Below are 27,782 nucleotides of genomic sequence, written 5' to 3'. Positions count from 1 at the left end.
GAGCATAGTGCTTCACACCCTGAGCTTCAGAGCTAACTTGACACTAACCTTTTCACTGTAGCCTATCTCCATCGTGTCAAGTAACCTCTGACGAAAATAGTTTGACCTATTTTATATAAGCCAATCGAATCCATGTTTCAAAATTTTTCACCAAAGTTTGGCGAAAACGCTGATTGGTTGATCGTCAATCGGCAATCCTCGGCTGATTCCGCAAGCTCCATACTAACAACATAGTTATTGTCGAGTGCGGAGACATCCGAGTAGTTCCGAGTGGTTCCGAGTGCATAACCGTACACAAAGAAAGCATGGAGTATATCGGAATTGAAACCAGAGCAGTATGATGCCCTGCATCATTATCTACTGAGGGATGATGTATTTTGCGTGCTGCCCACAGGTTACGGCAAGTCCCTGACATTCAGCCTTATCTTTGATTGGTCCGGATTTGAACAAAGCGCGCTTTGACTCGTTCGCGTTCATTGGCTAGATCGTTCAATGAGTCATTGAGTGCGGGCTTTAAATTTGATTGGCGGGCGGCGGGGGCACTCGAATCTGGTCAGAGGTTACTTGACACGATGGAGATAGGCTACAGTGAAAAGGTTAGTGTCAAGTTAGCTCTGAAGCTCAGGGTGAGTGCTTCATGAAGCACAGGAAAATTGGGTCCTTTTTACATTGAGTGATGCCGAATACAGTGCTGGTGTACCAAGACTGAGAGTCCATGTAACAGAAAGTCCCCCCTTCTTATAGTCATAGTGGTAAGGGTTAGCACGTATGACCTTAGTGGATCAAAATCTAGAGCGAGGCTTACCTGTACAAATGAATGGTAAGCAGACTCTCTATCATGGAGGACTCTCTCTCACATATCACCGCTTATTTCGTGAAGAATCGCTTGAATGAAGCCTTCATGCTTGCTACTCTCTACCAGGGCGGGATATATTATTGGCATATTTTCCACCAGCCACAGTTAGAAGATTGACCATATTTTGTGAGAAAAATTATCTGTGGATATCTGGTGAAAAATCAACCTGTGGCCCTGGTAGAGGGTACGCGCTCGATACGGTCTTGGACAAATAATACACATGACTGGAATCGCAAGGAAAGATATCAAAGGATAATAGGGTTAGTGCACCCCACTCACAAAGTCAGCTGCGTTTGGATCATATGGCCTCCACTACAGGTAGAGCGGGGGCGTCTCGATAGTCCGAAGGTTCATTGGTCGGAAGGGTTCATTGGTCCAAAAAGTGGTGACATTTTTATCGATTTTTTAATCAAGGGTTCATTGGTCCGAAGGTTCTATAGTGAACATTCGGACCAATGAACCTTCGGACTATTGAACCTTCGGACTATCGCTGACCTCTATATAATTTAGACAATGATGGCCTCGCGTCTTATGTCCAACGTTCATCGCATAACAATCACCGTTGGGTTGACGGTGAACATTCTATTTAAAATGATTTTTTCAGAAGCAAATTCTTATAAATGATTTAATATATAGAATAAGATAAAACAGGGCCTTTGTTGAAAAAAAAATTATAATAAAATAAAAATATGGTAAAAGGACCAAAACAATGGGGCAATAATTCTATGTATACTGAAGCTTTTCTCTAACATTTTCATGCTAAATGTATTCCAGATTAATATGTAAACCACATAAAAGATTCGATTAGGACAAACATATTTGGGAGTTTATCTTTACATGTTCATATACAGAAAAGAGAATATATTACAAGAGGGACATTCATATTTAAATCTCTTTGTAAAAAGTCACAGCAAAATTCTAATCACCATAGCCCCAGTGAGTTTTTTTCTTCCTTAAAGTCAATATTGTCCCAGAATTGTAACAGAATTGTGGGAAATCCTCTGATGAAACCTGCTGGTATATCATTGGAAGACAGCAACTAGAGTCAGACAATACTGGCCTCAAGGCCTACAGTGGTTAAGTATATGATGTTGCTATTTATTTACAGACACAGATGTGTCTGTACATATTGCCATCATCTGCGTCTGTCGTCGTCGATGCCGTCGCCGATGCCGATGCCGATGCCGTCGCCGATGCCGTGCACTTTCCTTGTAAACACGATAAGTGGAGGACAGTTTTACTTTTTGGCTTTATATTTACAGAGCTGATGAATATTCATAAAACGCAGGTCAAGTTCGAAAATCAGCATGATCGGGCCATTATTGTAGAACTTATGCTGTTTTTTCACTTTTCAGCATATATGCAACCCTGTAAACACATTTTAAGGAACACCGTTAGGCCTGTTGTCATGAAACTCACAGGAGTAATCAATCTTACTAAAACGCAGGTCAAGTTCGAAAATCGGCATGATCGGGCCATTACTTTAGAAGTTATGCTGTTTTTTCACATTTCCTCAGATTCAATTCTTAGGCATGTTAACAGTCTTATTATTTTACTAATAAGATACATAAAAGTGTTTGTTTGACATTTCCTGAATCTTTACAACATTGTTAGTTGATTATGTAAAAATGATGGTAAACTTGTTATCGTGTATTGTGTAATAAAGTGTCAAAAATGGAAATAAACTCATATCATTGCAGTTTGTCAGATGCAATCATTCACTATGTTCAGAATCTCAGGATGGAGGAAATTGGACATTTAACACTGTGGTATTGATATTTTTCCCATCTCATCAATTTTCTTAGTTGATCGTATAAAAATGGCAGTAACCTGTTAATTTTGTTTATGTTAAAAAAATTGTTAAAAATGAAAAAAAAACATTTCAGAACAGTGCTGTCTTGTTTACATTTTGGCATTTTCAAGTTGTGACTTTGAAGTTCCATGGGCCTGAAGACCTTTGCTAGTCACATTTTCTGAATATCCATGATACTAATATTTTATTATTAAAAATTGATGGTCATTAAGCTGTTTAACATTATGTAATATTGCATCAAAATTTGAAAAAAAACTTATTTTGGGCACTGCTCCCATGATGACCATTTAAGAAAAACCATGTCACTTACTGTTCTCAAACAGTACAGTAAATATGTACAGATGTGTCTGTACATATTGCCATCACCTGCGTCTGTCGTGGCTGGCGTTGCCATCACTGTCACTGTCACTGTCGCCGTGCACTTTCATTGTAAATGCGATAAGTGGAAGGCAGTTTTACTTTTTGGCTGTATATTTACAGAGCTGATGAATATCCATAAAACGCAGGTCAAGTCCGAAAATCAGCATGATCGGGCCATTATTGTAGAACTTATGCTGTTTTTTCACTTTTCAGCATATATGCAACACTGTAAACACATTTCAAGGAAAACCGTTAGGCCTGTTGTCATGAAACTCATAGGAGTAATCAATCTTACTATAACGCAGGTCAAGTTAGAAAATAGGCATGATCGGGCCACTATTTTAGTTATGCTTTTTTTTTCACTTTTCAGCATATATGCAACACTGTAAACACAAAATAAGAAAAACAGATAGGCCAATTGTCAGTAAACTCACAGGAGTGGTCATTCCTGCTAAAACGCAGGTTGAGTTTAAAAATCAGCTTAATTGGGCCATTATTTTGAAGAAATGCTGTTTTTTCACATTTCCTCAGATTTAATTCTTAGGCATGTTAACATGCATGTTTCATTATTTAATTAGTAAGATAAGTAAAAGTGTTTGTTTGGCATTTCCTGCATCTTTACAACATTATTAGTTGATTATGTAAAAATGATGGTAAACTTGTTATCGTGTATTGTGTAATAAAGTTTCAAAAAATGGAAATAAACTCATATCATTGCAGTTTGTCAGATTCAATCATTGACATTCACTATGTTCAGAATCTCAGAATGGAAGAAATTGGACATTTAACACTGCTCTATTGATATTTTTCCCATCTCATCAATTTTCTTAGTTGATCATATAAAAACGGCAGTAAACTGTTAATTTTGTTTTATGTTAAAAATTGTTAAAAATGGAAAAAAAATTTCAGAACAGTGTTGTCTTGTTTACATTTTGGCATTTTCAAGTTGTGACTTTGAAGTTCCATGGGCCTGAAGACCTTTGCTAGTAACATTTTCTGAATATCCATAATACTCATCATTATGCTGTTAAACATTATGTAATATTGCATCAAAATTTGAAAAAAAAAACTATTTTGGGCACTGCCCCCATGATGACCATTTAAGAAAAACCATGTCACTTACTGTTCTCAAACTTACAGGAAAGAAACATGGGACTAAAATACAGCTTCAGTAGGCAATGCAGTCTGTTTGGTAATTCTTACTGCCAGTTAAACAGTTTTTTTGTGAAAATTTAATTTTTCACATATTGGCATTTTCAAGGTGTAACTTTGAAGTTCCACGGGCTTGAAGACCCATGCTAGTCACATTTTCTGAAAATCCATGTATATTTTATTATTAAAAATTGACGGTCATTATGCTGTTAACCATTATGTAATATTGCATCAGAATAGAAGAAAACACAATTTTGGGTGCTGCTTGAGCATAATTAAAATTTGATGTTGAATTTGCAGTTTAACATAATGTACTTTTGCATCAGAATTGACAGTAGCCTATTTTGTGCATAGTTATTTCCTGTTTTTTGTCTGTACATTTGACAGCTTTGCTGCCTTGTTTATCAATAATGAGCAGTTGGGAAGTGTCTTAACTGTTGTCAGAGACAGAGCCAGTTACTTCTGAGTAATTTTCCTCCCTTTAAATGCTAATTATACAATATCTTGACAGATTGACAGCAGCTTGGTGTGAGTTTCTTTTGACAAAGAGAGATTATCTAGTGTTGGCTCTTTAGAAGCCGAAATGGCCCAAGAAAGAAAATAAGCTCATTTGGAACAACTTCTTTGGCTGATACATATGTAAATTCACTGGAAGAGAGAGGTCATGGTGTGGTGTTTTTAAGTATCACACCAGTTTTCCATCATTCATTTCTGCTGTTCTTCTCCTTGGAACTGTCTCCTTCTTCCTCCTCAGTTTCTGTCCTTGATGTATGTACCAGAACTTGCATTTCTCCGACTTTTATGAAAAACAAGCTGTGGAAAATCTCTCATAAGCCATATTTTGATATGGAAGCGTGTAAGGGTCACAACACCAACACCAAAAACAAAACTCACAACACCAACACCAAAAACAAAACTCACAACACCAACACCAAAAATAAACTTCACAACACCAACACCAAAAACAAAACTCACAACACCAACACCAAAAACAAACTTCACAACACCAACACCAAAAACAAAACTCACAACACCAACACCAAAAACAAACCTCACAACACCAACACCAAAAACAAAACTCACAACAACAACACCAAAAACAAAACTCACAAAACCAACACCAAAAACAAACTTCACAACACCAACACCAAAAACAAAGCTCACAACACCAACACCAAAAACAAACTTCACAACACCAACACCAAAAACAAAGCTCACAACACCAACACCAAAAACAAAACTCACAACACCAACACCAAAAACAAAACTCACAACACCAAACAAAGAGCGTTTTAAACAAACCTGAGTATCATGTAAACCGTATCATGTCTGCACTATATGACCACTCACACTTGACCCACTTCAGTGGCCATTAAAGAATAATCAATCAATTGTCAAGCCTACACATTAAAGAGTAGAGGCAGTTCCAACCCTTCAAGATGTTAAGTTTGTGTCTTACTTTTTTACACAATAAAGCTTAATTGAGATTTTGGATTCAGCTGTGCGGCTGTTGGGGCACAGTGTTTATTAAAATAAAGCTCACCAGTAATGTAAGGTGTGGTCCTTGTAGAAATAATAACGTAACGTAGAACAAATTAAGAGTCAACTGTCAATTTTTGAATCTATTCCAATCCAAGCTACATTTGAGGATCGCCAATTATTCAAAAATCATGTTTTTCTCATAGTTCTGGCGAAGAACGCTGATTATGTGATATTCAGGCATCAGCCTCAACTACAGAAGTTGTTAAACATGACTTAAACGATTTAACATTCAGAAGCGAGGTACGCATGACTTCTGAATGTTAAGCCCGAGAAGTGTCTCAAAGTTAATTAGCTTGCAATGGTTTAAGGCCCTTTGATTGAACAACCATATATTCTATCATATTTTAGTTTAAAGGTAAAAACTAAAATAGGATAGAAAATATGGTTACTTTGGTTGTTTTGGCAACAACAAGCACGGGGAGCATTTTAAACACAAGTCTAGTAGCAAACTTGAGAATCATATGTATTATGTTTGCACCAAGTTACTATGCCAACTTGACCGACTTCAGTAGTCATTGAAGAACAATCAATCACTTGTCAAGGTTGCAAATTAAAGAGTAGTGGCAATTCCAACCCTTCTAGAGAAAATGGTCTATTTTAATCTTAATCAGATCATCTAAGATTTTTTCACAGAAGCAGGATAGACAGCCGTGCCAAGCAACCAAAGTAACCATATTTTCTATCCTATTTAAGTTTTTACCTCTAAACTAAAATATGAGAGAAAATATGGTTGTTCAATCAAAGGGCCTTAAACTTGACAATTGATTGTTCTTTAATGGCCACTGAAGTGGGTCAAGTAGAGTGGTTATCTAATGCAGACATGATACAGTATACATGATACTCAGGTTTGTTTAAATCGCTCTTTGTTTGGTGTTGTGAGTTTTGTTTTTGGTGTTGGTGTTGTGAAGTTTGTTTTTGGTGTTGGTGTTGTGAGTTTTGTTTTTGGTGTTGGTGTTGTGAAGTTTGTTTTTGGTGTTGGTGTTGTGAGTTTTGTTTTTGGTGTTGTGAGTTTTGTTTTTAGTGTTGGTGTTGTGAAGTTTGTTTTTGGTGTTGGTGTTGTGACCCTTACACGCTTCCATATTTTGAGTTTATCCTTTCTGAATAATATAAACGGAAATAAGCTTAAGATGATGTGCAACAATGACTCAAAATCCATACTTCACTCTCTGAGTGATTATTGTAAAGCAATTAAGTGTGTACTGTAATGAAATCCTAACTAAACTGAACAACTATACTTTTATTACCCTTTCCTTAAAAAAATCTTCAATCAATGACCAGATTTTTGATAAAAAAAAATCACTAGTTAATGTTCGCCTAAAACTAGATGTATCGCCAACTGAATGTTTTTCAACTTCAGCCTAGAACAGTGAGGTCAGTTCGTTCAATCGTAGAACCTCCATCCTATGTATCAGTCTGTCTTTCACAACAAAGTTACAAAATGTTTGGTGACTTATATTCCACAGGTTCAGCTGGCCTACAAGGAGATAAGCTAAAGAAATAAAGCATGTATAGTAAGCATGTATAGTAAACATGTATATAAATAAAAGACCACTCGTCCTGTACAAAATCCTTTTTTAAAAAGTCAATTTAGCTCATTTATAATATAATGGAAAGGGAACAAACTTGATCCATTGATCTGGCCTAGTTGATATTTTTTAATTAATTAAGTACATTTTAATCTTTTTGTCTCCTGCATATCTGGTATAGGTACTGAACCACTGATTCACTTGCTCCCTATATGCACAAGGACAGGCTCATCATTTTTTTTTATTTCTGCTGTTTAGGTCAAGTTGCTTAATTTGAGCAGAAGAAAAGAAATGAAAAAAATATTTGCTTCAATAGTGTATACCGACTTTGAATTAAAAATCCATTGGAATAACTTAACAATTATAATATAAAATACTGTTTGTACAACATTTCTTTAACTACTCCATAAAATATTTAGAAAGTTAATATAATTATACTTGGTTTGAAAATGTAAACTGAATTGCCACTCACATGAGATTTTCACATAAAAATGTTTTCAATGTGAAATAATAGAATCCGATTTTGATTTGTGTTATCACAATGAAAATATATTTTCTAAAAAACACCAAAACTCATAGTCACCAAAATAACTAAGCATCATATGTAATATTATCATGGCCATAAATAATGCATATGTAGGGCTTATTTCATTTTACTTAAAATATGTACATACCTCACAGCAGTATCAGGCAAATGATGTCTCGAACCAGTAAAAGCTGGAGATGATGAGCATATTTTTATTTTATTTTATTTTATTTTTTTATTTATTTATTTATTTATTTATTTATTTATTTATTTATTTGTAAGAGGTTCTGTTGAGTCCTCCTCTGTGTAAAGTTTCTCCACATTGTTTGTTTCTACCTGACTGTAAAATTAAATCTGTTACTAGTACAGGGATTTTTGTCACATACAATGCACATACACAAACACGCGTATAATATTCTATAGATCATTATGGCACGTACTAGTAGTTAGGAAGCCTTGTATATATGTGTAAAAACCTTACCCTTTAATTCTTTCTGTCTTTTCGCTTGCTGGGCATTAATTTAGCTGTGTAGTATCCGTAGTAAAGCGTGAGACTAGTGACCCAGAAATTGGGTGAAATTAGGTCAGCTTGATTCATGCATATGCAGATTTATGTCCAATTGCGTCCTATGATTGGACAATGTGGCCTAGGCACCGCCAGGTTTTACCTTACGCGTTGTATCCTTGCATTACTTATTGCGGGTGTTTGAAACTGAACACTGTTTTCGTCGACAGTTTTCGTGGAAGGAACTTCACGGATTTCGGTGGCAAAATACTCCATTATATTAGTTCTGAATCGACCTTCCAGCTGCGTGATGTGGGAGTAAAACAACATCTCTCAGGCTTACGATTACGGCCTATTCGCCTGCGCAGAAGTGTTTATTTTCAGCCTGGCGTGACGTCATTGATTCTTTAGTCTCAGCTGATAAAATATTTCCTGGTACTTAAAGCGAAACCTGTGTTGTTTGAGCAAGACACCTCCCACCATCAGTCAGAAAGAGAAACAGTGAACTGATAGGTAAACGCAGAGAGTTATTCACGGCGAATGGTAAGTAATTATCAACGTGACGTGGCTAGAAGGTGATCAAGAATTAAGCTGATTAAATAACATAATTGCGGGTAGTAAGATTTATCCTCGAGAGAAATTCAACCGTAACAATCTTTCAGAGTTACTTCGTAGTGTGGGTGCACCTGTGGTGTAGAGTTAAGTCTTAAATTACTAAGGAGCACCCAAATTTGTCGGAGCTGGTGTGCACGAGTCGGAAGCAGAAAGAACAGTGCTGCAGCGCGCGTCTCGATCAGCTTGATTGAGATCGGACGTGTAAATTTGCTGTCTTTTATTTTTCGAAAAAGTCAGGTGCTTAGTCGTAGTTCTAGAGTTTAAGACTTACAAACGTGTGTTCTTTAGATGGTGTTAGTAATTTTTTCACGGGGAGATACCAAACGATTACCTTGGAAAAACCAGAGTCAAAAATGAAAGTTCTACGTCACGGATTGCTTTGGAGAAGACAAGCAGTAGCAACAGAAGCAATCGCTGTGAAGCGGTCGTTTGTGCATTTATCATGTTTATTTTTCAAAATAATCTGTTTTCTTATGTATTGTCTTATGTATAACTACTTCACAATACACTTTTTAAATTAAATGGATATTGATTCATATATTGTAAGTATAAATAGGCCTATCTAGCTTGAACTTTGTTTGATAACCATCTTACAACTTTTGCATTTGTGTATATATATACACTTCATAATATAAGTTTTTTAAAAAAAGACATTTAAATTTGAAAATCTTATGGATGTGTTGACTTTAAAGAATGAAATATAAACAGTTCATAAAAAATTAAAAGAAATGTTTTGATTGAAGAGATAGGTGAAAGTAAACGATTAACTAAATTTAGGAAACAGAACGTCTCTGAAAACAAAAAAAAAGGAAACTTTTACACCTACTGCATGGGCAACAGCCAGGGACAATAGATACTTCAGTCCAAAGCAGAAACAATGGAAAGGAACAAACTTTAAAAATGCAACCAAAATCCAATTTTTTTTTCAAAGATTAGCAAAAATTTTGGAAATTATTATGTACAGACACAGATGTGTCTGTACATATAGCCATCATCTGCGTCTGTCGTCGCCGTCGCCGTCGTCGCCGTGCACCTTAACCGATAACACGATAAGTGGAAAACCGTTTTTTCTATTGGCTTGAAACTTACAGAACTGATGAATATTCATAATACGCAGGTCAAGTTCGAAAATCAGCATGATCGGGTCACTTATAGGGAATTTATGCTGTTTTTTCACTTTTTTCAGCATATATGCAGCACCGATAACACGATAAGTGGAAAACCATTTTACCTTTTGGCTTGAAACTTACAGAACTGATGAATATTCATAATACGCAGGTAAAGTTCGAAAATCAGCATGATCGGGTCACTTATAGGGAATTTATGCTGTTTTTTCACTTTTTTCAGCATATATACAGCACCGATAACACGATAAGTGGAAAACAATTTTACTTTTTGGCTTGAAACTTACAGATCTGATGAATATTCATAATACGCAGGTCAAGTTCGAAAGTCAGCGTGATTGGGTCATTTTTAGTGAATTTAGGCTATTTTTTCTCTTTTTTCAGCATATATGCAGCACCGATAACACCATAAATGGAAAACCATTTTACCTTTTGGCTTGAAACTTACAGAACTGATGAATATTCATAATATGCAGGTAAAGTTCGAAAATCAGCATGATCGGGCCATTTTTAGGGAAGTTATGCTGTTTTTTCACTTCTCTCAACATATGTGCAACGCTAATAACACAATATAAGAAAAACAGATAGGCCAATTGTCATTATACTCACAGGAGTAGTCAAACTAACTAAAACGCAGGTTGAGTTCCAAAATCAGCATAATCAGGCCATTCTTTTAGAAGTTATGCTGTTTTTTCTTATTTCCTCAGATTCAATTGTTAGGCATGTTAACAGTCTCATTATTGAACTAATAAGATACGTAAAAGTGTTTGTTTGACATTTCCTGCATCTTAATAACATTGTTAGTTGATTATGTAAAAATGATGGTAAACTTGTTATTGTGTATTATGTTATAAAGTGTCAAAAATGGAAATAAACAAATATCATTGCAGTTTGTCAGATTCAATCATCTACTATATTCATTATCTCAGAATGGAGGAAATTGGACATTTAACACTGTTCTATTGATATTTTTCCCATCTCATCAATTTTCTTAGTTGATCATATACAAATGGAAGTATACTGTTTATTTTGTTTTGTTAAAAAAGTGTTTTAAAAATGGAAGTAAACCCATTGCAGAACAGTGCTGTCTTATTTCAGCATATATGCAGCACCGATAACACAATAAGTGGAAAACCATTTTACCTTTTCCCTTGAAACTTACAAAACTGATGAATATTCATAATACGCAGGTCAAGTTCGAAAATCAGCATGATCGGGTCATTTTTAGGGAAGTTATGCTGTTTTTCACTTTTTTCACCATATATGCAACACTGATAACATGATAAGTGAAAAATCATTTTACCTTTTGGATTGAAACTTGCAGAACTAATGAATATTCATATTACGCAGGTCAAGTTCGAAAATCAGCATGATCGGGTCATTTTTAGGGTAGTTATGCTGTTTTTTCACTTTTTTCAGCATATATGCAGCACCGATAACACTATAAGTGGAAAACCATTTTACCTTTTGGTTTCAAACTTACAGAACTGATGAATATTCATAATATGCAGGTCAAGTTTGAAAATCAGCATGATCGGGTCATTTTTAGGGAAGTAATGCTGCTTTTTCACTTTTTTCAGCATGTATGCAACACCTTTGTGCTATATGACGGTACTGTATGGATAGCAGTCTTTAAAATTGTCCCTTGGGTGATCACTAATTAAATTAAGGTCTATAAAGTCACTTGCCTACTCATTAATTTTCAATTGGCCATTAAATGAGATTACATAAAACACTCCTTGAGATTTCCCTGTAAAGTCCCATAGGTTTAGCTCTCTTAACTGTGTCACAAAATTAGGATTTGGTGATAATTGTGCAGATAAATGGTGTTTAACATTGCAAATAATTTACAACAAAAAGAATGTGTTATGCCAACATGCTATAGATGCATAACAGTGCTTTATTTTTCTCAAACTTGGTGGGGTTATTAATATCAAGTTAATACAGCTAGATTAAAAGTTTGAATAGCAGCTTTATTGGAATTTTTTACGTTTTATTAAAAAATTTTTTTAAATTATTTTTCAAACACTAGCATCTTCAAGATGTGATTTTTATACTCCCATCCACCAGAAGTGCTGTGCATTTTCTGTATTTTTGTATATAATTGTTATTTCTTCAGATTTAATTCTTAGGCATGTTAACAGTCTCATTATGGAACTAATAAGATATGTAAAAGTGTTGTTTCATAAATGGAAAGGAACTCATCATTGCAGTTTGTCAGATTTAATCATTCACTATGTTCAGCATCTGCAAATGGAGCAAATTGGACATTGAAAATTGTTCTATTGATATTTTTCTTATGTCAACAATTTTCCTAGTTGAACATTTAAAAATGACAGTTTATTGATTATTTTGTTTTAAAAAAGGTGTTGAAAATGGAAAGAAAATCATTTCAGTACAGTTATCTCTTGTTTACATTTTGACATTTTGAAAGTGTGACTCTGAACTTCCATGGCCTTGAAGACCTTCCCAAATCACATTTTGTGAATATTCATGATACTTTTATTTTTTTATAAAAAATTTGATGGTCATTATGCTGTTAAATATTATGTTTTATTGCATGAAAGTTGAAGAAAACCCTATTTTGGACACTGCTGCCAGGATAGCGATTAAGGGAAAACCATGTTACTTATGATACTGAAACTTAGTGAAAAGTTTCATAAGACAGAAATGCGCAGCTTGTGTTTGAAAACCAGTGTGATTGTTTTCTGTTTTGGAGGCAATGCAGGTTTATAGAGTGCTATACTGGCATTTTCAAGTTGTGACTTATCACTCCCATCTGCCAGGAGCCCTGTACTCTTACTTTGTAACATTTTCTGTATTTTGTTACAAGAATGATTCTTAGGATTGACATACAGCCCCCCCCCAAAAAAAATTAATCATATATATATATATATATATATATATATATATATATATATATATATATATGAGTTTAAGCAATTTTTTTTTGTGTGTAATTTTCACTGTACCTCATTCTGGCATTTCCAAAGTTTAACTCTTATCAGCCTGACACCTTAGGGACTATTTCCAGACCCTATCATGCTAACTGTGGATCGATCTATCTCCATGGGAATTCTCGCTAAATTGCAATCAATGTAAGTGGCTTAGTTGTCTGTCACGCCTACTGAAACTGGCATGCCAGAATCCTAAGACTCTCAAACTGAAGGCTATTTAGTGAGAAACCCCTTGGAGTTGGATTGATCCTGTTAGATTGATCTAGGTATGGGAACTTAGTCTAATGCTTGATACACATTTTACTTTCATCCTAATCCAATGTTATGCAGAATAAGAATTTGATGTTGGCTATGCAGTTACAGTAAGCATAATACATTAGTTCATCAGAATTGACCGTAGCCTATTTCCTGCGTTTTTATTTTCTGGTTTTTGTCTGTACATTTGACAGCTTTGCTGCCTTGTTTTTATTTGCAATAATGGAGCTTAATTATCCCCATATGGAATGTTACTGCATATATGCAGTTCATTTCTCACTTAATTACTCTAAAGGCCCAGAACCACATACCTGCATGCGTATCTTGGAAATAATTGTGTTTTGTCCATCTTTGAACAATAATTCATAAATGAATGATGTGCATTCAGATATGTTTGTTGGCTCTTATTTGGGTTATTGTAGGGAATGTTGAAATGTACCAGTAAGAAGAGAGAGAAAAACATGATTTTATAAATGTATGTTTCATAAACTCAGCTAGTAGACACAGAATGGTGGCAATAACCATCTAAAATATTATTATCAATTCCAGATAGTGAAATGTGTGCTGACACACACCTTGAAAACAGGTAGTGTGGTCCGATCTACCGGTGATTTCGGGGTATCAGGACAATTCCCCCTGGACTATTCCCCCCCCCCCCCCCCGACAATTCCCCCCCAGGACAACTTGCCCCCAAAGAATATATATTTATGTACAAATATAAAGGAAAGAGTACAAAGTTCAAATATTTTCATCCATTTTCTGAGTATTTCTTAGTGTGATGTTGCAACTCGAGGATAGAAAATCTTATAAAACAAATTATTTTCATGGAGTACAAGTACATACAATTTTCGAGATAGAAGTACAGAACATTTTATTATAAATCTGATCAAAGTATATCTCCAGGTAAAGGAGGGGTAAACAGATGATCTCACTTATCCAGGTAACCCTTTGATGATTTACCTGTTACTTTTATTTATTTATTTATTTATTTATTTATTTATTTATTTATTTATTTATTTATTTATTTATTTATTAACGTGACATGTGAGAGCCTCACCCGGCCTCATGGGCCTACAAGTCACCGTACTATATAATACTACAATATATCAGAAACAGAGAATAATAAAAATAGTAAAAAAAAAATAATCATCATCATAGTAATATATATACATAAATATTAAAGCTGGAAGTGAAATAAACACTATAATTCATGGTATACTCAGCACATGTGCCGCCTTAAATAAGACTGTGTGTCTTAGACTTAAACTGTCTTTTAAATAATGTGCCAAGTTTTTAGGTTTATTTACAATTATGTGTATTAACGTTTTAATTAAATCTTCCCTGTCGACATTACTGCCGTCCAGGTCTCCCAAAAACTGGTGTCGTATGTCCACGTATAGAGGGCATATTAACACAAACTGGACCTCATCCTCAATCAAGTTCATGTGACACAATTTACAGAGTCGGGAGGAAACCTCTTCCCCTACATATCGGCCTGTCTCAAGTCTTAGTGGTAGTATACCACATCTTAATTGGCATAGTACAGATCTTAATGACTTACTCATGGACAACTTAACATATGACTCCCAGTTGAAGGTGTTTTTGAAGAGTATATATGTTCTTAGCTTTGGCTTTTTCAGGATGTCGTTTTTCCATATCACCTTGTACAATTCAATAATTTTCCGATGTGCCAGCTCTAAGTCTACCGCTGACCGCATTGTGAATATATCTTCTAACTGCAGCTTTTGCATAATTATTCTGAGATCGCTACACCAGTTATTTTTACATACTTTTAATTGCTTTATTACCCCCCCCCCCCCCCCTTGGTTGAGTAAGTCTTGAATCAAGGTGCATCTCTAGGTTGAGTTGTGGTAAACAGATTTTCTTGCTTATCCAGGTATCCCTTTGACTATTTTTAATTGCTTGACCACTACCCACCTACCCTCTACTCTCACCACTAAAATATTCATAAAATATCTGTTTACCTGTTCATCTGTTTACCCAACCTTTACCTGAAGGATAGGTGATTATACTTTGATTCGATATTTATCAAATCTTCCTGTACCTGTACTCAATGAAAAAGGAATTTGTTTTACAATTATAATAATAATAATAATAATAATAATAATAATAATAATATGTATTTATTTGCAACTTAAAAAATTGGATTTTACAATAAAAACAAAAAGTCGTGAGATGCACAATCTTAAAATATAATTGTAAAAGTTAAAATGATTCGATACACATTAAATTTGTTTCATGATGAAGTTGTATTATCACACTAAAAACATTAATAAAATGGATGAAATGTTCTAAACTTTACACTTTGTTCTATATATTTGTAAATAAATATATATTTCTTGGGGGGGAGTCCGGAGGGGAATTGTCCTTGGGAGGAAAAGTCCGGGGGAGGAATTGTTCTAGAGTCGATTTCGGGATCATTTGGTGCCTAGTCTGGTAGTTTTGTAGGCCTGCTCATTTACTGGGCTGCCTGGGGAGGTTTCTAGGTCAGCACCAAGGTCCCATCCAAGACTAGGGTCTGACTAGTCCTAGGGTCCAATTATCTGACCCACTTGAATACTTCTGGGATATCCTTGCCTGAATACTGGGGATAACACAAGCTTACACCCCATTCCCAGAATAGGAGACTAACTAGTTCAAGGGTCAAATATGGCCGACCCACTTGAATACTTCCCCACGGGATATCTATTCAGTGTCTACTAGAGGATAAGACGACAAGCTTTGGAGTGGGTTGCCATATTTGACCCTCAGACTAACTAGTTAGTCCCCTATTCTGAATGGGGCCTTTTTGATCCCAATGGGGTTAATGATTCATTGACAGAGTGTAATTTAATTTATTTCTAACAACTTCAATGAATTTCTTTTTTGTTAGGCGGAGAGAGGAAGAGGCAATGGTGGTTGGCGTGGGAGAGGAAGGGGAAGATCACGCGGCAGAGGTGGAGGTTTTCAACAACCTCATGGTGCAGAGTAAGTATACAACATAAACTGAGGCCATTTATTATGTCCCTTCCCCCCTCTCCACAAAAAGTGAGGGTATATACTAGTAGCTTTAAACATACATCTATTTGTCTGTTGGATTACCAGTGTCTATAGCCAACAAATAGAGAATGTGCAGGCATTTGGAGCATATTATTAAAAAGGACATAAATTTTATACAAAGCAACCAAGATAAATGAAACTTTGGGGAATGATCATGTATTTATTATATCCCTTGTAGGATTTAATAAAATGTAATATATTTATTTATTATTATTATTATTATTGTTATTATTATTATTATTATTATTATTATTATTTTTTGTATATATTAAGTATGCCTTGCCTTTATATATAGATAATTAGCAAGATGCTTTTTTCATTTGTTCACTTTTGCAATTTTTTATCATATTTATTATATCTAAAGATAAAGGTAGATGATTTCTCTCTCTAATCAATAAAGTTATTTATAACTTTTAGTTTAGTTTGCTCATAGGTTTTCTCATTATTGCTGTTGTTAAATGAGCTGTTTCAAATTGACAACAACATAAAAATAATGAAAATGTCTTGACCCATTAGTGTATATTTGTGGTTGGTCCGAACAAGAAAAGGAGAGAAGGAACAGTGAAAAGCACATACTTCTCTTTGTTAGACTTTACCCATTGTTAAGGGGAAAATATTTTTAATGATGTTTTTAAAACACTTAGTCTGTTTCTTTTAATATACTTGTTTTTAGAATTAAAATGTCTGTATATTTGCCAACTTCATTGTCTTATTTGCTGCCAATCGATATATATTATCATTTAATTGGTTACTGATATTTGTAACATATCCTCAACAATCTCTGGTTCAAGGCAACAAGGAGGATATGCCAATGGTATGCCAAGAAATGCCAGTAGAGGGGGCAGTCATGCAAGACAAGATGCAGAGAGGAGGATACCAGTTATTGGGTACCGTAAACTTGTTGAATTTCAGTCCAAAGAACCTTCTGAACTATTAACCACACTAAATAACCCAAGAAGTGGATTTCGGGAACTCTTGTTATCAGACTCGTTGAAACCTGATAAGATCAAGCTTGTCCTGGCCTTGTTAGGGAAAGCTTGCACATGCAGCTTGTCCCGCCAGCTTTTGATACAGCTGCTGAACATTGTCAAAGACTCCAAATTTCTGGGTGTGCACCTTGTAATGTACATTGCCCAGATGGACCTTGAAAGTTCAGACTGCAAGCGAGAAGAATTTAAACAGCCCATTGAAGACATGCTAAAGATATTTAGAGAACTACTTATTATGTTACCACAAGCTGCAATAGTCATTGTTTTGGGCCCGTTGTTGATGTTAGATAGCACTATTAAGAAGCTTCGGTCCATCAGTGACATCATTGATGAAGGTATTGAGCTTCAGCTGGCAGAGGTCAACAGGTTGAGTAAAGCCATTTTGAAGACAGAGCAAGAAGAAGGCTCTGGGTGTGACATGGCAATAGCTTCTGATGATCAGCTCCCACCCGATGATTTCAGAAATGTTCCAATTTTCCCCACTCTTGATGACATCAATTTGACAACGAAGCCATTTCTAAGAAAAAATATAACATGTGGTAAATACAAAAATGTCAATGAATATCTTGATGTCCAGTTCCGCCTGCTGCGCGAAGATTTCGTTCGGCCTTTAAGGGAGGGAATTATGAAATTTTTACATCTTAGATCTAACAACCAAAAAGATGTTAACCATCTTCAAGATAAAAGTCTTCAAGATATCCGTATCTACCATGATGTCCATGTGGTAAATCCGGTGTGCACAGCAAATGGATTGGTGTACAGAATACGTCTTGATGTGTCCAAGCTGAAGGGGGTGAGGTGGGAGCACAGCAAAAGACTGATCTTTGGTTCTCTTGTATGTCTGTCACAGGATCATTTCGAAACACTTCTGTTTGCCACAGTTGCCAACCGCAATCCAAAAGATTTGGCAAAAGGGGTCCTAGAAGTTCGCTTTGAGCAGAGAATGGGAGAGGTACACACAATTTCACCTGCCACCTCCTTCATTATGGCTGAGACAACTGCTTACTTTGAGGCATATCGCCATGTTCTCCTTGGATTACAGACCATTGAAGAGAATGGATTTCCATTGGAAAGATATATAGTTCACTGTGAAAAGGGGGTGGCTCCACCAAAATACCTGCAAGGAAGAGACCAGGATAGAGTTGCATTTGATTTAAGTCCACTAACAGAAGACCCACTAGTTAAAGGACAAGAACCCCTCCTTCAGCTTGAAGATGGTACAGATAATGATGATTACTTCCCGGTGGACAGCCTGGCAGCTGAGAGTGCCCAACAGGTGCTAGCACTGAAAACCTCGTGCTGGCCAAGTGCTGAGGTGTTCCACTTGGATGAATCCCAAATGCGAGCCCTGAAGACAGCCCTAACCAAAGAGATAGCAGTTATACAGGGACCACCTGGTACAGGCAAGACATACCTGGGTCTGAAGATTGCTAGGGCACTCCTTCACAATAAAGCTGTGTGGGGTGGAGACACACCTGTTCTAGTTGTATGCTACACCAACCATGCATTGGATCAGTTCCTAGAGGGCATACACACATTCATACAAAATGGCATTGTCAGGGTTGGGGGCAGGTCAATGAGCAAGGCTCTGGAGAAGTTTTTAATCAGAAACCTGAAAGATGAAATGCGTCAAAACAAGAAGGTCCCCTCTGGGATCCATGAAGGTTTGAATGATGCAAGATCAGAGATGAAGGAAATAGAGTTACAGATAGAAAATATTGTAGCCCGCATAGAGCACACAGACCAAGGAATCATGCATGAGGACACACTGCGCCCTTTTATTGACCCTGACCACTACACAAGCCTTACAGAGTTCAGGCAGCCTCAAGGATTGGATTGGCCATTTGAACAAACTTCTCAAAGGAATTCCAACATGGTTGACTGGTTAGGTTTGGGAAATAACCTGTATGCCCCAGGGGATTATAGAGGGTTTGATGAAGGAGCAAGAAAGGAGGAAGGGAACGAGGATGAAGAAGAAGAAGAGGAAGTTATTGATGTGGAAGAAGAAGCAGACATGTTGCAGGAGCAAAGGATAATTGATGATGAAGAAGAGGAAGCTGATTTTCCTAGAAGGAGGATGGTGGCCATTTCTGATATTCCTCTTGCCCTTGATTTTGATCACTTAAGCATTTCTGAACTTGGTAGTACCAAAGACAGAGAAGATATTGGTTGGCAAGATCAAAATCAAACATCCAAAAAACGCAAGAAAATTCTAAGAGATGGGCTTCGCAACAAGAATGCTATGTCTGAAGTTGAAGAGGGTGAAGTGCGCAATGTCTGGACCCTATCCAAAAAAGATAGATGGCGGTTATATCACTTTTGGGTTACCAAATACTGTACACACCTTAAGGAAGGGATAGAAGAGTATGAGGAACAGTATGAAGAAGTCTCAGCACGCATGAGGGAAGTCAAGAACCAGCAGGATTTCATGATTCTTAAAGAGGCTGCTGTGATTGGCATGACCACAACTGGCGCTGCTAAGTACCGCAGCATCCTCCAAGAAGTCCAGCCCAAGATTGTGATTGTTGAAGAAGCAGCTGAAGTACTGGAGGCCCACATTGTGACCGCACTTAGCAAGTCGTGTCAGCACCTCATCCTGATTGGAGACCACAAGCAGCTGAGGCCAACACCAACAGTTTATGATTTGGCAAAGAAGTACAACCTTGATGTGTCTCTCTTTGAGAGGATGGTCAAGAATGGCATTCAAGTTGACTGCCTGAAGCTGCAGCACCGCATGCGTCCTGAGATTGCTACATTGCTAAGGCACATCTATCCGAAGTTGCAAAACCACCCAAGTGTTGAGGATGCTGAAGACATCAGAGGCGTTTCAAAAAATATGTTCTTCATTAACCATAGCTGCCCAGAAGTTAAGGATGGAGAGAACAGTAGTCGATCCAATAAACATGAGGCAAAGTTTATCGTTGCACTGTGTAAATATCTCCTCCTTCAAGGATATGGGGCAGCGCAGATCACCATTCTAACAACTTACACAGGCCAGCTGTTGCAGTTAAAGAAAATCATGCCCAAGACAACATTCCAGGGAGTGCGTGTTTCCTCCGTAGACAATTTTCAAGGAGAAGAGAATGATATCATCTTACTATCGCTTGTCCGCAGCAACAAAGAAGGGAACATGGGTTTTTTGGCAATTCAAAACCGCATTTGTGTTGCGTTGTCACGTGCCAAAAAGGGTTTTTATGTGATAGGCAACTTTAGGCTGTTAAAAAGTAATAACATGTGGAGCAAGATAATTGATGATCTTCGGGAATGTGGGTCTATTGGAGAAGGATTGCGGTTGTACTGTCAGAACCATCCTAAAAAAAAGGGCATTTTTGCCAAGACAGATCTTGATTTTAATTTGGCACCAGAGGGTGGGTGCATGCTACCTTGTGAATATCGTCTTCCTTGTGGACATGCATGCAAAAAAGTCTGTCATGGCTATGATAAAGAGCATGCAAATCAGCGATGCATGGAGTCATGCATGAAAACAATTTGTGAAATGAAGCATCAGTGCACAAAACGCTGCTTTGAAGAATGTGGCAAATGCATGAAGATGGTGGATAAAGTCATGCCAGCCTGTGGCCATAAGCAATCAGTTGCTTGCTCAGTGGACTTGTCTCTGGTGTCCTGCAATCAGCCATGTGATATAAAACTGCCTTGTGGGCACAATTGCAGCAACAAGTGCAGCGAGGAACACACAAAGAAATGTGATAAGGTGTACCAACGTCTCTGGCCATGTGATCACGTTGTGATGACTTATTGCCATCGTACTCCTGAGACTTTCCCATGTCCTAAACGATGTGAAGCGATACTGGAGTGTGGGCACAAATGTGCTGGGGAATGTGGAAAATGCAGACAAGGGCGACTGCACATGTCATGCCAACAGAAATGTGATCGCACCTTAGTATGTGGACATCCATGCAAGGACACGTGCACCAAGAACTGCCCCCCTTGTCAGAGGCCATGTGAGAACCGCTGTGTGCACAGCAAATGCCAAAAGACCTGCGGAGAACCCTGTGTGCCTTGTATAGAACCCTGTGCATGGGTCTGCAAGCACCACAAATGCAGGAAGCTGTGCAGTGAGCCATGCAACCGCCCACCATGTAATGAACCTTGCAGCAGGATGCTGAGATGTGGACATCCTTGTATTGGCCTTTGCGGTGAGCCATGTCCCAAATTGTGCAGAGTTTGCAATGGCGAGGAAGTGACAAAAATATTCTTTGGGACTGAGGATGAAGATGACGCTCGATTCGTGCAACTCCAGGATTGCAAGCACTACTTTGAAGTCAGTGGACTCGATCAGTACTTTGCAATGGAAAGCAGTGATTCAAAAAACATGAGCATTCAGTTAAAAAGCTGCCCATTGTGTAAGACAACCATTAGGAGAAACCTGCGTTATGGCAAGCAGATCAACACTCAGTTAGCAAATGTAGAATTAGTGAAAATGAAGTTGGCTGTTGATAGGGATATACTCCTTACAACTCAGAGCCGTCTTCAAAGGGAAATTTCTGAAATCAATATTGATCCAAGTGGCTTGCCTCATGCGCAGAACATCTTTGCCGATTTTGAATCCAAGATTACAGGTGGAACTGTTTCTGCCGATCAGTTGGCCTTTATTGAGAATCAAATCAACTTAATTAAAAGGCTGTCTGGCATGAAGGCGAAGCTTGCAGAACAGCAGAAGAAAACTGGGAAATATGCTAGTGAACTCAAGGACATTATGAAGGAGCTCACATCCCTTTATACCTGGGTCGTTCAGCCTCGCTCTCACATGAGCCAGCAGGAGACAACCCAGTTTAGTGCAGAGACAACTCGCCTGGCCCTGCTGGGCAACTGGTACATCATGAAAACCCAAATAGAGAACAGCGGGGGGACCTTGTCCCCCGAATTATCAGATTGGTTTGATTGCGTGAAAACCCTACTGTGTGACAAGAAACCACTTTCTCCAGAAAGAGAGGCAAAAGTGAAGAGAATATACTATGATGTGAAGCAGGCCTGTCCAGCCTCGGGACTAGGAATCACAGACACAGAACGCCAGGAAATTGTTAAAGCCATGGACCTGACCCAAGGGCATTGGTTTAAGTGTCCAAATGGTAAGTTTGATTTGAATATAAAGTCAGCTTATAGACTTATAGTGGTCTCCTTGGTTTTCATTTTGGCATGTAAATTTTTGCATCTGTAGATTTTGTGTACTTACCACTATGAACAGCCACATTTTATAACAACACCTGTCATTTACCCCTGAAGAAGGTACTGAACTGTTTGATGGTCTCATGCAAATTTCAAAAATGTTGATAAGTCGGGCGCACACCCAGATAAATTTTCTGACAGTCTTCCAAAGTATCTTTGTAGAAGCATCCTCTATTTTTGACCATCTTCTGACAGAAAAAAAAATCAAAGACCTCAAATCGCCCCTGTAAGTGCTTTAACCTTTGAATGCTAAATAGCAAATGCTTAATACAAAAGTATACCCTTCATTGTCAGGTCATGTGTACGCAATCGGAGACTGTGGTGGCGCCATGGAAGAAGCAACATGTCCTGAGTGTAAGGCTTGTATTGGCGGACAGAGTCATCGACTTCGGGATGACAATCAGTTGGCTGGAGAAATGGATGGGGCTCGACATGCTGCGTGGTCAGAGGCAGCAAACTTGGCAAATTATGAGGGATTTTGATTTAACTTCTTGCATCAGGTCTAATGGCCGGCCGTCCAGTTTACTGTATTTATAGTCACATCATTGTGATTAATTTTTGACAAACTGAGATGGATTGTGGTACAATACAGACAGAGTTACAAATGGATTGTTGAGACGTGGATGATTCAAAATATCTTCACCGATTTGTTGCATTTTATTGCTACTCTGGCGAATACAAGAGAAATGATCCAGAAGAAATCAAGCTCTTCTCTGGCATCTGTTTATATTGATGGCTGTGTACCTATATTGAAATTGTCTCAAAGACTGTCAAACATTGTGTGTCATGTAATTTTGTGTTGTGAACACAAAAAAATAACTTGATATTTTGAAGACCCCATGAAAGCATCAAGACAGTCACAATTGGATAAAAAAAACTGCTGGTGAACATAAAGAAGTAAACTGCGACCCACTTCTTAATGGGCGATTTGGGAACTGACTTGTTCTGAAGACATTTTGATGATATTAACCTTAATGTAAATTTTAGAATTTGATTGGCATAAGGCCGGTTGTAAAAGGTTGTGTTTAAACATATATAATATATGTGTTTTTAGTGGATATAGGCACTGGTGAATTAGAATAGGCCAGAAATCCTTTTTTAAAGCAATAATAACTCTTCCTTTGAGATTCAAAATTCCGCATGAAATACATTGTAAACAACGCATGGAAATATATTCTATTGTATTTTACCACTAAAACAGCCGTTATTGTAGTAAAACTAAAATCTGTGCTTGTCAATAGGGCTTACGATGCTTTTCTTCCCGGTCATCAAGGCATTCGTTGCTAATGACGTAATGGTGTCACGCGGATTCTCGCGTTCATTCGAGACCAAAATAACATATGGCGGCAAACGCATTAATGCAGACGCAGACGTAAGTTGCGAGTTTTTGTACAGTGCGTCGGATAACGAAAAGCCCAGAATGGCACACATTGTGGATATTAATGTATTTTTAACAAAAAGACGAATATATCTCATGAATCTTATATAGTGTTGTTGTTGTCTGCTTTTCCCGCGGTTTTAAGTAGGTCAACAGTGACTATGCGATGTCAGAGAGAGCTCCGTCAGTTAAAATCTCTTAAGAGATTTTAACAAAAAACCGTACGTTTAGGAAAAAACCCTGGATTAACTTTGAATGCAGGAATGGGGTCGCTGACCATTGGTAAGTACGGGAAAATTGCCGTTTACTCCAGGAAAATCCAATTTTTGGCCAAAATGAAGAGTTATTATGACTTTAAGTGTCGAGTTGTGAAATCCATTATTTGCAGGCTAAAATACCTAAGACAAAACAGAAGTACCTTTTTTTATTTTGTAAAAAAGCTGATTAGCAGTGTGACAGGCAAAATACTTTAGTTGCGCTCTCCTTGTGCTCTCATTGTGTTCGTATTTGTTCGTCTTTGTTCGTGTATTTTCATAAGCTTTTTGTTCGCAAGTTGCGCCATAGGAAAGACGTGGTCTTTCTTGTCCAGTTTGTTGTCTTGAAATGAGACAATTCTTTACATTTTCAGGTAGGCGTGAGTTTATTTTCACATTATATATGTTTTATTTGGTATTCACCTTTTGGTTTCTTATTATTCACCCTTTATCATTCCTTTTCTACTTCACATTCCGTTGCATTTATTGTAATTTGTTTATTTTTGATACATGTACATTCCGTTTTATTAGTTACTGTATTTTGTTGTATAGTTATTCATGTTTTTATTCACGTGATTGAGTTGCTTTTAAGTTAATGTTGTTATTACTATGAGTTGTTCACAAGTCGCGCCATAGGAGAGACGTGGTCTTTCTTGTCCAGTTTGTTGTCTTGAAATGAGACAATTCTTTACATTTTCAGACCGAACTCTTGTGTTGTTCAATAAAGCAAATAAAATTGATTGCTTTGACAGCAGCATGGTAAAATGGTGAAGTAGTTACAATATTCTGAGTAATAATATTGTATTTATGACAGTAAATGTTAAAGTTTACCTTTCCACAAACTCGTTTTTCAAGGTTTCAGACTTCATACATAATCAGATCTTATGTAACCTTTGAATTTTAAATGTTTATACATACATGATCCTTTTGCACATTTAATTTTGCATATAGGTTGTGATTTTCTGAAATGAATTATTGTCATTATATGCAAAAAAGTTAAGATTTAGTGGAAGGGTACTAACTTATTAAGTGAATAGCTAATTAATTAATTAGAATTTCAAGAAAGCTCGGGCATGAGCTGATGAAGATATAATATAAGATTTTGTTGACAATTCATTAATTATGAAATGGTTGATTATTAATTATTATTTGTCCTAGCGGAGGTTGTGTTTCCTGAGTGCTTTTTCTAGTTATTGATATTTTTCCTGCTGTTCCTTTCATATGGTTGAGGTGGATACGTAATATGAAGTATTATAGAGGTATATTAAGATGATAACTTAAGTATTTATAGCCAGATCAAATAGCCAAGTTTTTCTTTTTATTCTGGTATTTTAATGGTTAGCTATCTTCAATGAGATTTTTAAAAAAATATTTAAAAAAAAAACTATTTGTGTTTTCTTTTAGATTATTATTATTATTTTATTATTATGTAGATTACATTATTGTTTATAAAGTTATTTAATGCATATAAGGTCTAAAAATTTAAAAAAAGCACTCAGTAGTAATAGTGTGAAGTAATATTACATTTTTAAATCTCTTCACTAGACTTTGACCATGGCTATTTTTGAAGTTCAAGAAATAGTAGATTTGAAGTGTCACAGATTTTTAATGCAGAAATTTTTGAGGACAGAAGTCCAGTGTTGTAAAATGAAGCCATGCATGGGCGAATTTATTTTGTGACAGGGTATAAGTCTCATCTTGTGTATTTTTCACCACATCCATTTTTATATTGTATGTATATCTTTCTTTCTTTCTTTCATCATCTTGAGCAGGGGTTGATTAGATAATTCTCTCATGTGATAACAGTCGTGTTCACCTGATCAGCGTCTGTTGCCGTGCCCTTTTTCGCTCTCTTTTGTAACTGACCAGTATCTTTTTATTTTTACAGGTGAGCTAATTATTCTTTCAAATTCCATTGCCATGAAACATTATTTATTAGTACCACCAGCGTGTACGCTGGCGGTACTCATGGTTTTAGTCCCGACCCGTCTCGTACAGCTCCGCCGGCTCCTGCAGCTCCGCCGGCTCCGCAGGATGGCGTGGGATACAAGTCACCATTACCGCTTCTCCTCCTAGACCGCAAGGACCTGTGTCCCCATCTCTTGGATTTAAGTCACATATAATCTCAACTTGAACCCCCTGGTTTTTTTGTCTCAGTCGGTGCATTGGCCTGGGCGTGGCCCTCGTTCAAACGCACCCTTGTCAGAATTTTTGAAAATTCAATGCTAAATATCTCACAAACTGAAGGAATTATGGGAAAAATTTCTACAGAAGCTTGATGGAAAGTCATATGTGGAGATACCAAATATGCCCTTGGATTTGAATTTTGACCTTTATTCCAAGGTCAAACAGGCCAAAATTTTCTAAAAATGGGAATTTTCTGCAAAAAAAAAATATGTTTGTGCCAATTTTCAGAAACTACACAGACCTAAGCTCTCATATCATAGTGTAGGGTTACAATTAGGGACTCCTTTCATCTTTGGGAGTTTGGGGTCAATCGGTGCATTTTCACAGGAGAAGCAGCCATTAGATGCTAAAACTGAAAACACTCTTATTCTGGAACCATAAATGCTAGAGACCTCTTGTTTGTTGCATTCTGTAGAGCTTGTCAATGTCAATACTGGCAGTGGTGTTTGTGTGACCTTGAAAACGACCTTTGACCTACTTTTCACCATAAACTGAACTCTGCAAATTTGCTGTCTCTTATATCTCGAAAACTGACCGGGATACGCCCATATTTACTATTGAACTTGAATAGGAAGCCATATACTGGCTATTTAACTGTGACCTTGAAATTGACCTTTGACCTATTTCTCACCATGAACTGAACTTTGCAAATTTTCTATCCTTTATATCTCGAAAAGATACGCCCATAGTTACTGTTGAACTTGAATAAGAAGTCGTATACTGGCAATCTTACTGTGACCTTGAAATTGACATATGACCTACTTTTCACCATGAACTGAACTTTGCAAATCTTCTAGCTCTTACATCTCCAAAACTGACAAAGAAATGCGCATAGTTACTATTGAACTTGAATAGGAAGACATATAATGCCAATCTAACAGTGACTCTGAAATTGACCTTTGACCTACTTTTCACCATGAACTGAACTTTGCATATTTTCTGCCCCTCATATCTTCAAATCTGGCAGAGATGTGCCCAGTGTTTCTCCTGGGTTTTCTTTTTATCCAACACATATGCAACGCTGATAACACATTTCAAGGAAAACCCATATGTCTACTGTCTTGAAAATCACAGGAGTGATCAATATTACAAAAATACAGCTTAATTCGAAAATAAGCTTGATCAGACTGTTTTTACAGTTATGCTGTTTTTTCACTTCTTTTTGCATATTTTGAGAACTCTTGTTTATTGCATTTTATAGAGCTTGTCAAGCTTAACACTGGTGGTGGTGGTGGTGACCTGTTTTTTTTTGGTTTTCCATACGAATGCGCTTACTCCAGCTGGTGGTACTATAACAGAAGGCGGTATCGCCTCTCTGATCCTCTAGTTTAGTTATATTATTAAATGGGTGTATGTATTGGATTAGTTATTTTGTTTAAATTAAGTGTTTTATTCATTGTAACATATAGATTCACTCTTTTGTAACTGACTGGTTGTGGTTGTGCAAATACACTATCTTTTTATCTCTTCAGGTAAAATAAATACTTCTAAATCTA

General features: G+C 36.8%; 1 protein-coding gene and 1 long non-coding RNA gene across 5 annotated transcripts; one reads left to right on the top strand and one right to left on the bottom strand.

Annotated features, from left to right (window-relative positions):
* Positions 1-27,782, top strand: LOC106176890 (NFX1-type zinc finger-containing protein 1-like). Of its 4 annotated transcripts, none has more exons than XM_086997100.1 (4): positions 1-596; positions 16,125-16,219; positions 17,083-22,370; positions 22,762-27,782. In XM_086997100.1, the coding sequence occupies exons 1-4, from the start codon at positions 573-575 to the stop codon at positions 22,947-22,949; spliced, it is 5,595 nt and encodes a 1,864-aa protein (XP_086853226.1). In that variant the 5' UTR covers positions 1-572; the 3' UTR covers positions 22,950-27,782. The 4 variants fall into 4 exon arrangements, with proteins under 4 accessions (XP_086853226.1, XP_086853229.1, XP_086853228.1 ...); XM_086997103.1 differs by having other exon boundaries at positions 1-820; XM_086997102.1 differs by lacking the exon at positions 1-596 and adding an exon at positions 8,651-8,823.
* LOC147759393 (uncharacterized) lies at positions 6,946-8,428 on the bottom strand. Its single transcript, XR_015331343.1, has 3 exons — positions 8,257-8,428; positions 7,924-7,966; positions 6,946-7,197 (listed from the first exon to the last, which is right to left on the bottom strand). It is a non-coding gene; the product is annotated as an uncharacterized LOC147759393 (long non-coding RNA).

Source organism: Lingula anatina, chromosome 10 (genome assembly GCF_051362555.1).
Source record: "Lingula anatina isolate TDL-2025a chromosome 10, LinAna3.0, whole genome shotgun sequence".
NCBI classification, from domain to species: Eukaryota; Metazoa; Brachiopoda; class Lingulata; order Lingulida; family Lingulidae; genus Lingula; species Lingula anatina.
The sequence above is the reverse complement of the archived record's forward strand: the minus strand, read 5'-3'. Positions and strand labels throughout refer to the sequence as shown.

Excerpts from the sequence above, each read along its gene's own strand:
- LOC106176890 (XM_086997100.1), top strand. The coding sequence starts at position 573 with ATGGAGATAGGCTACAGTGAAAAG. Across the intron at positions 16,220-17,082 it reads CAACAACCTCATGGTGCAGA|GCAACAAGGAGGATATGCCA; the intron begins GTAAGTATACAA and ends CTCTGGTTCAAG. Across the intron at positions 22,371-22,761 it reads TTGGTTTAAGTGTCCAAATG|GTCATGTGTACGCAATCGGA; the intron begins GTAAGTTTGATT and ends CTTCATTGTCAG.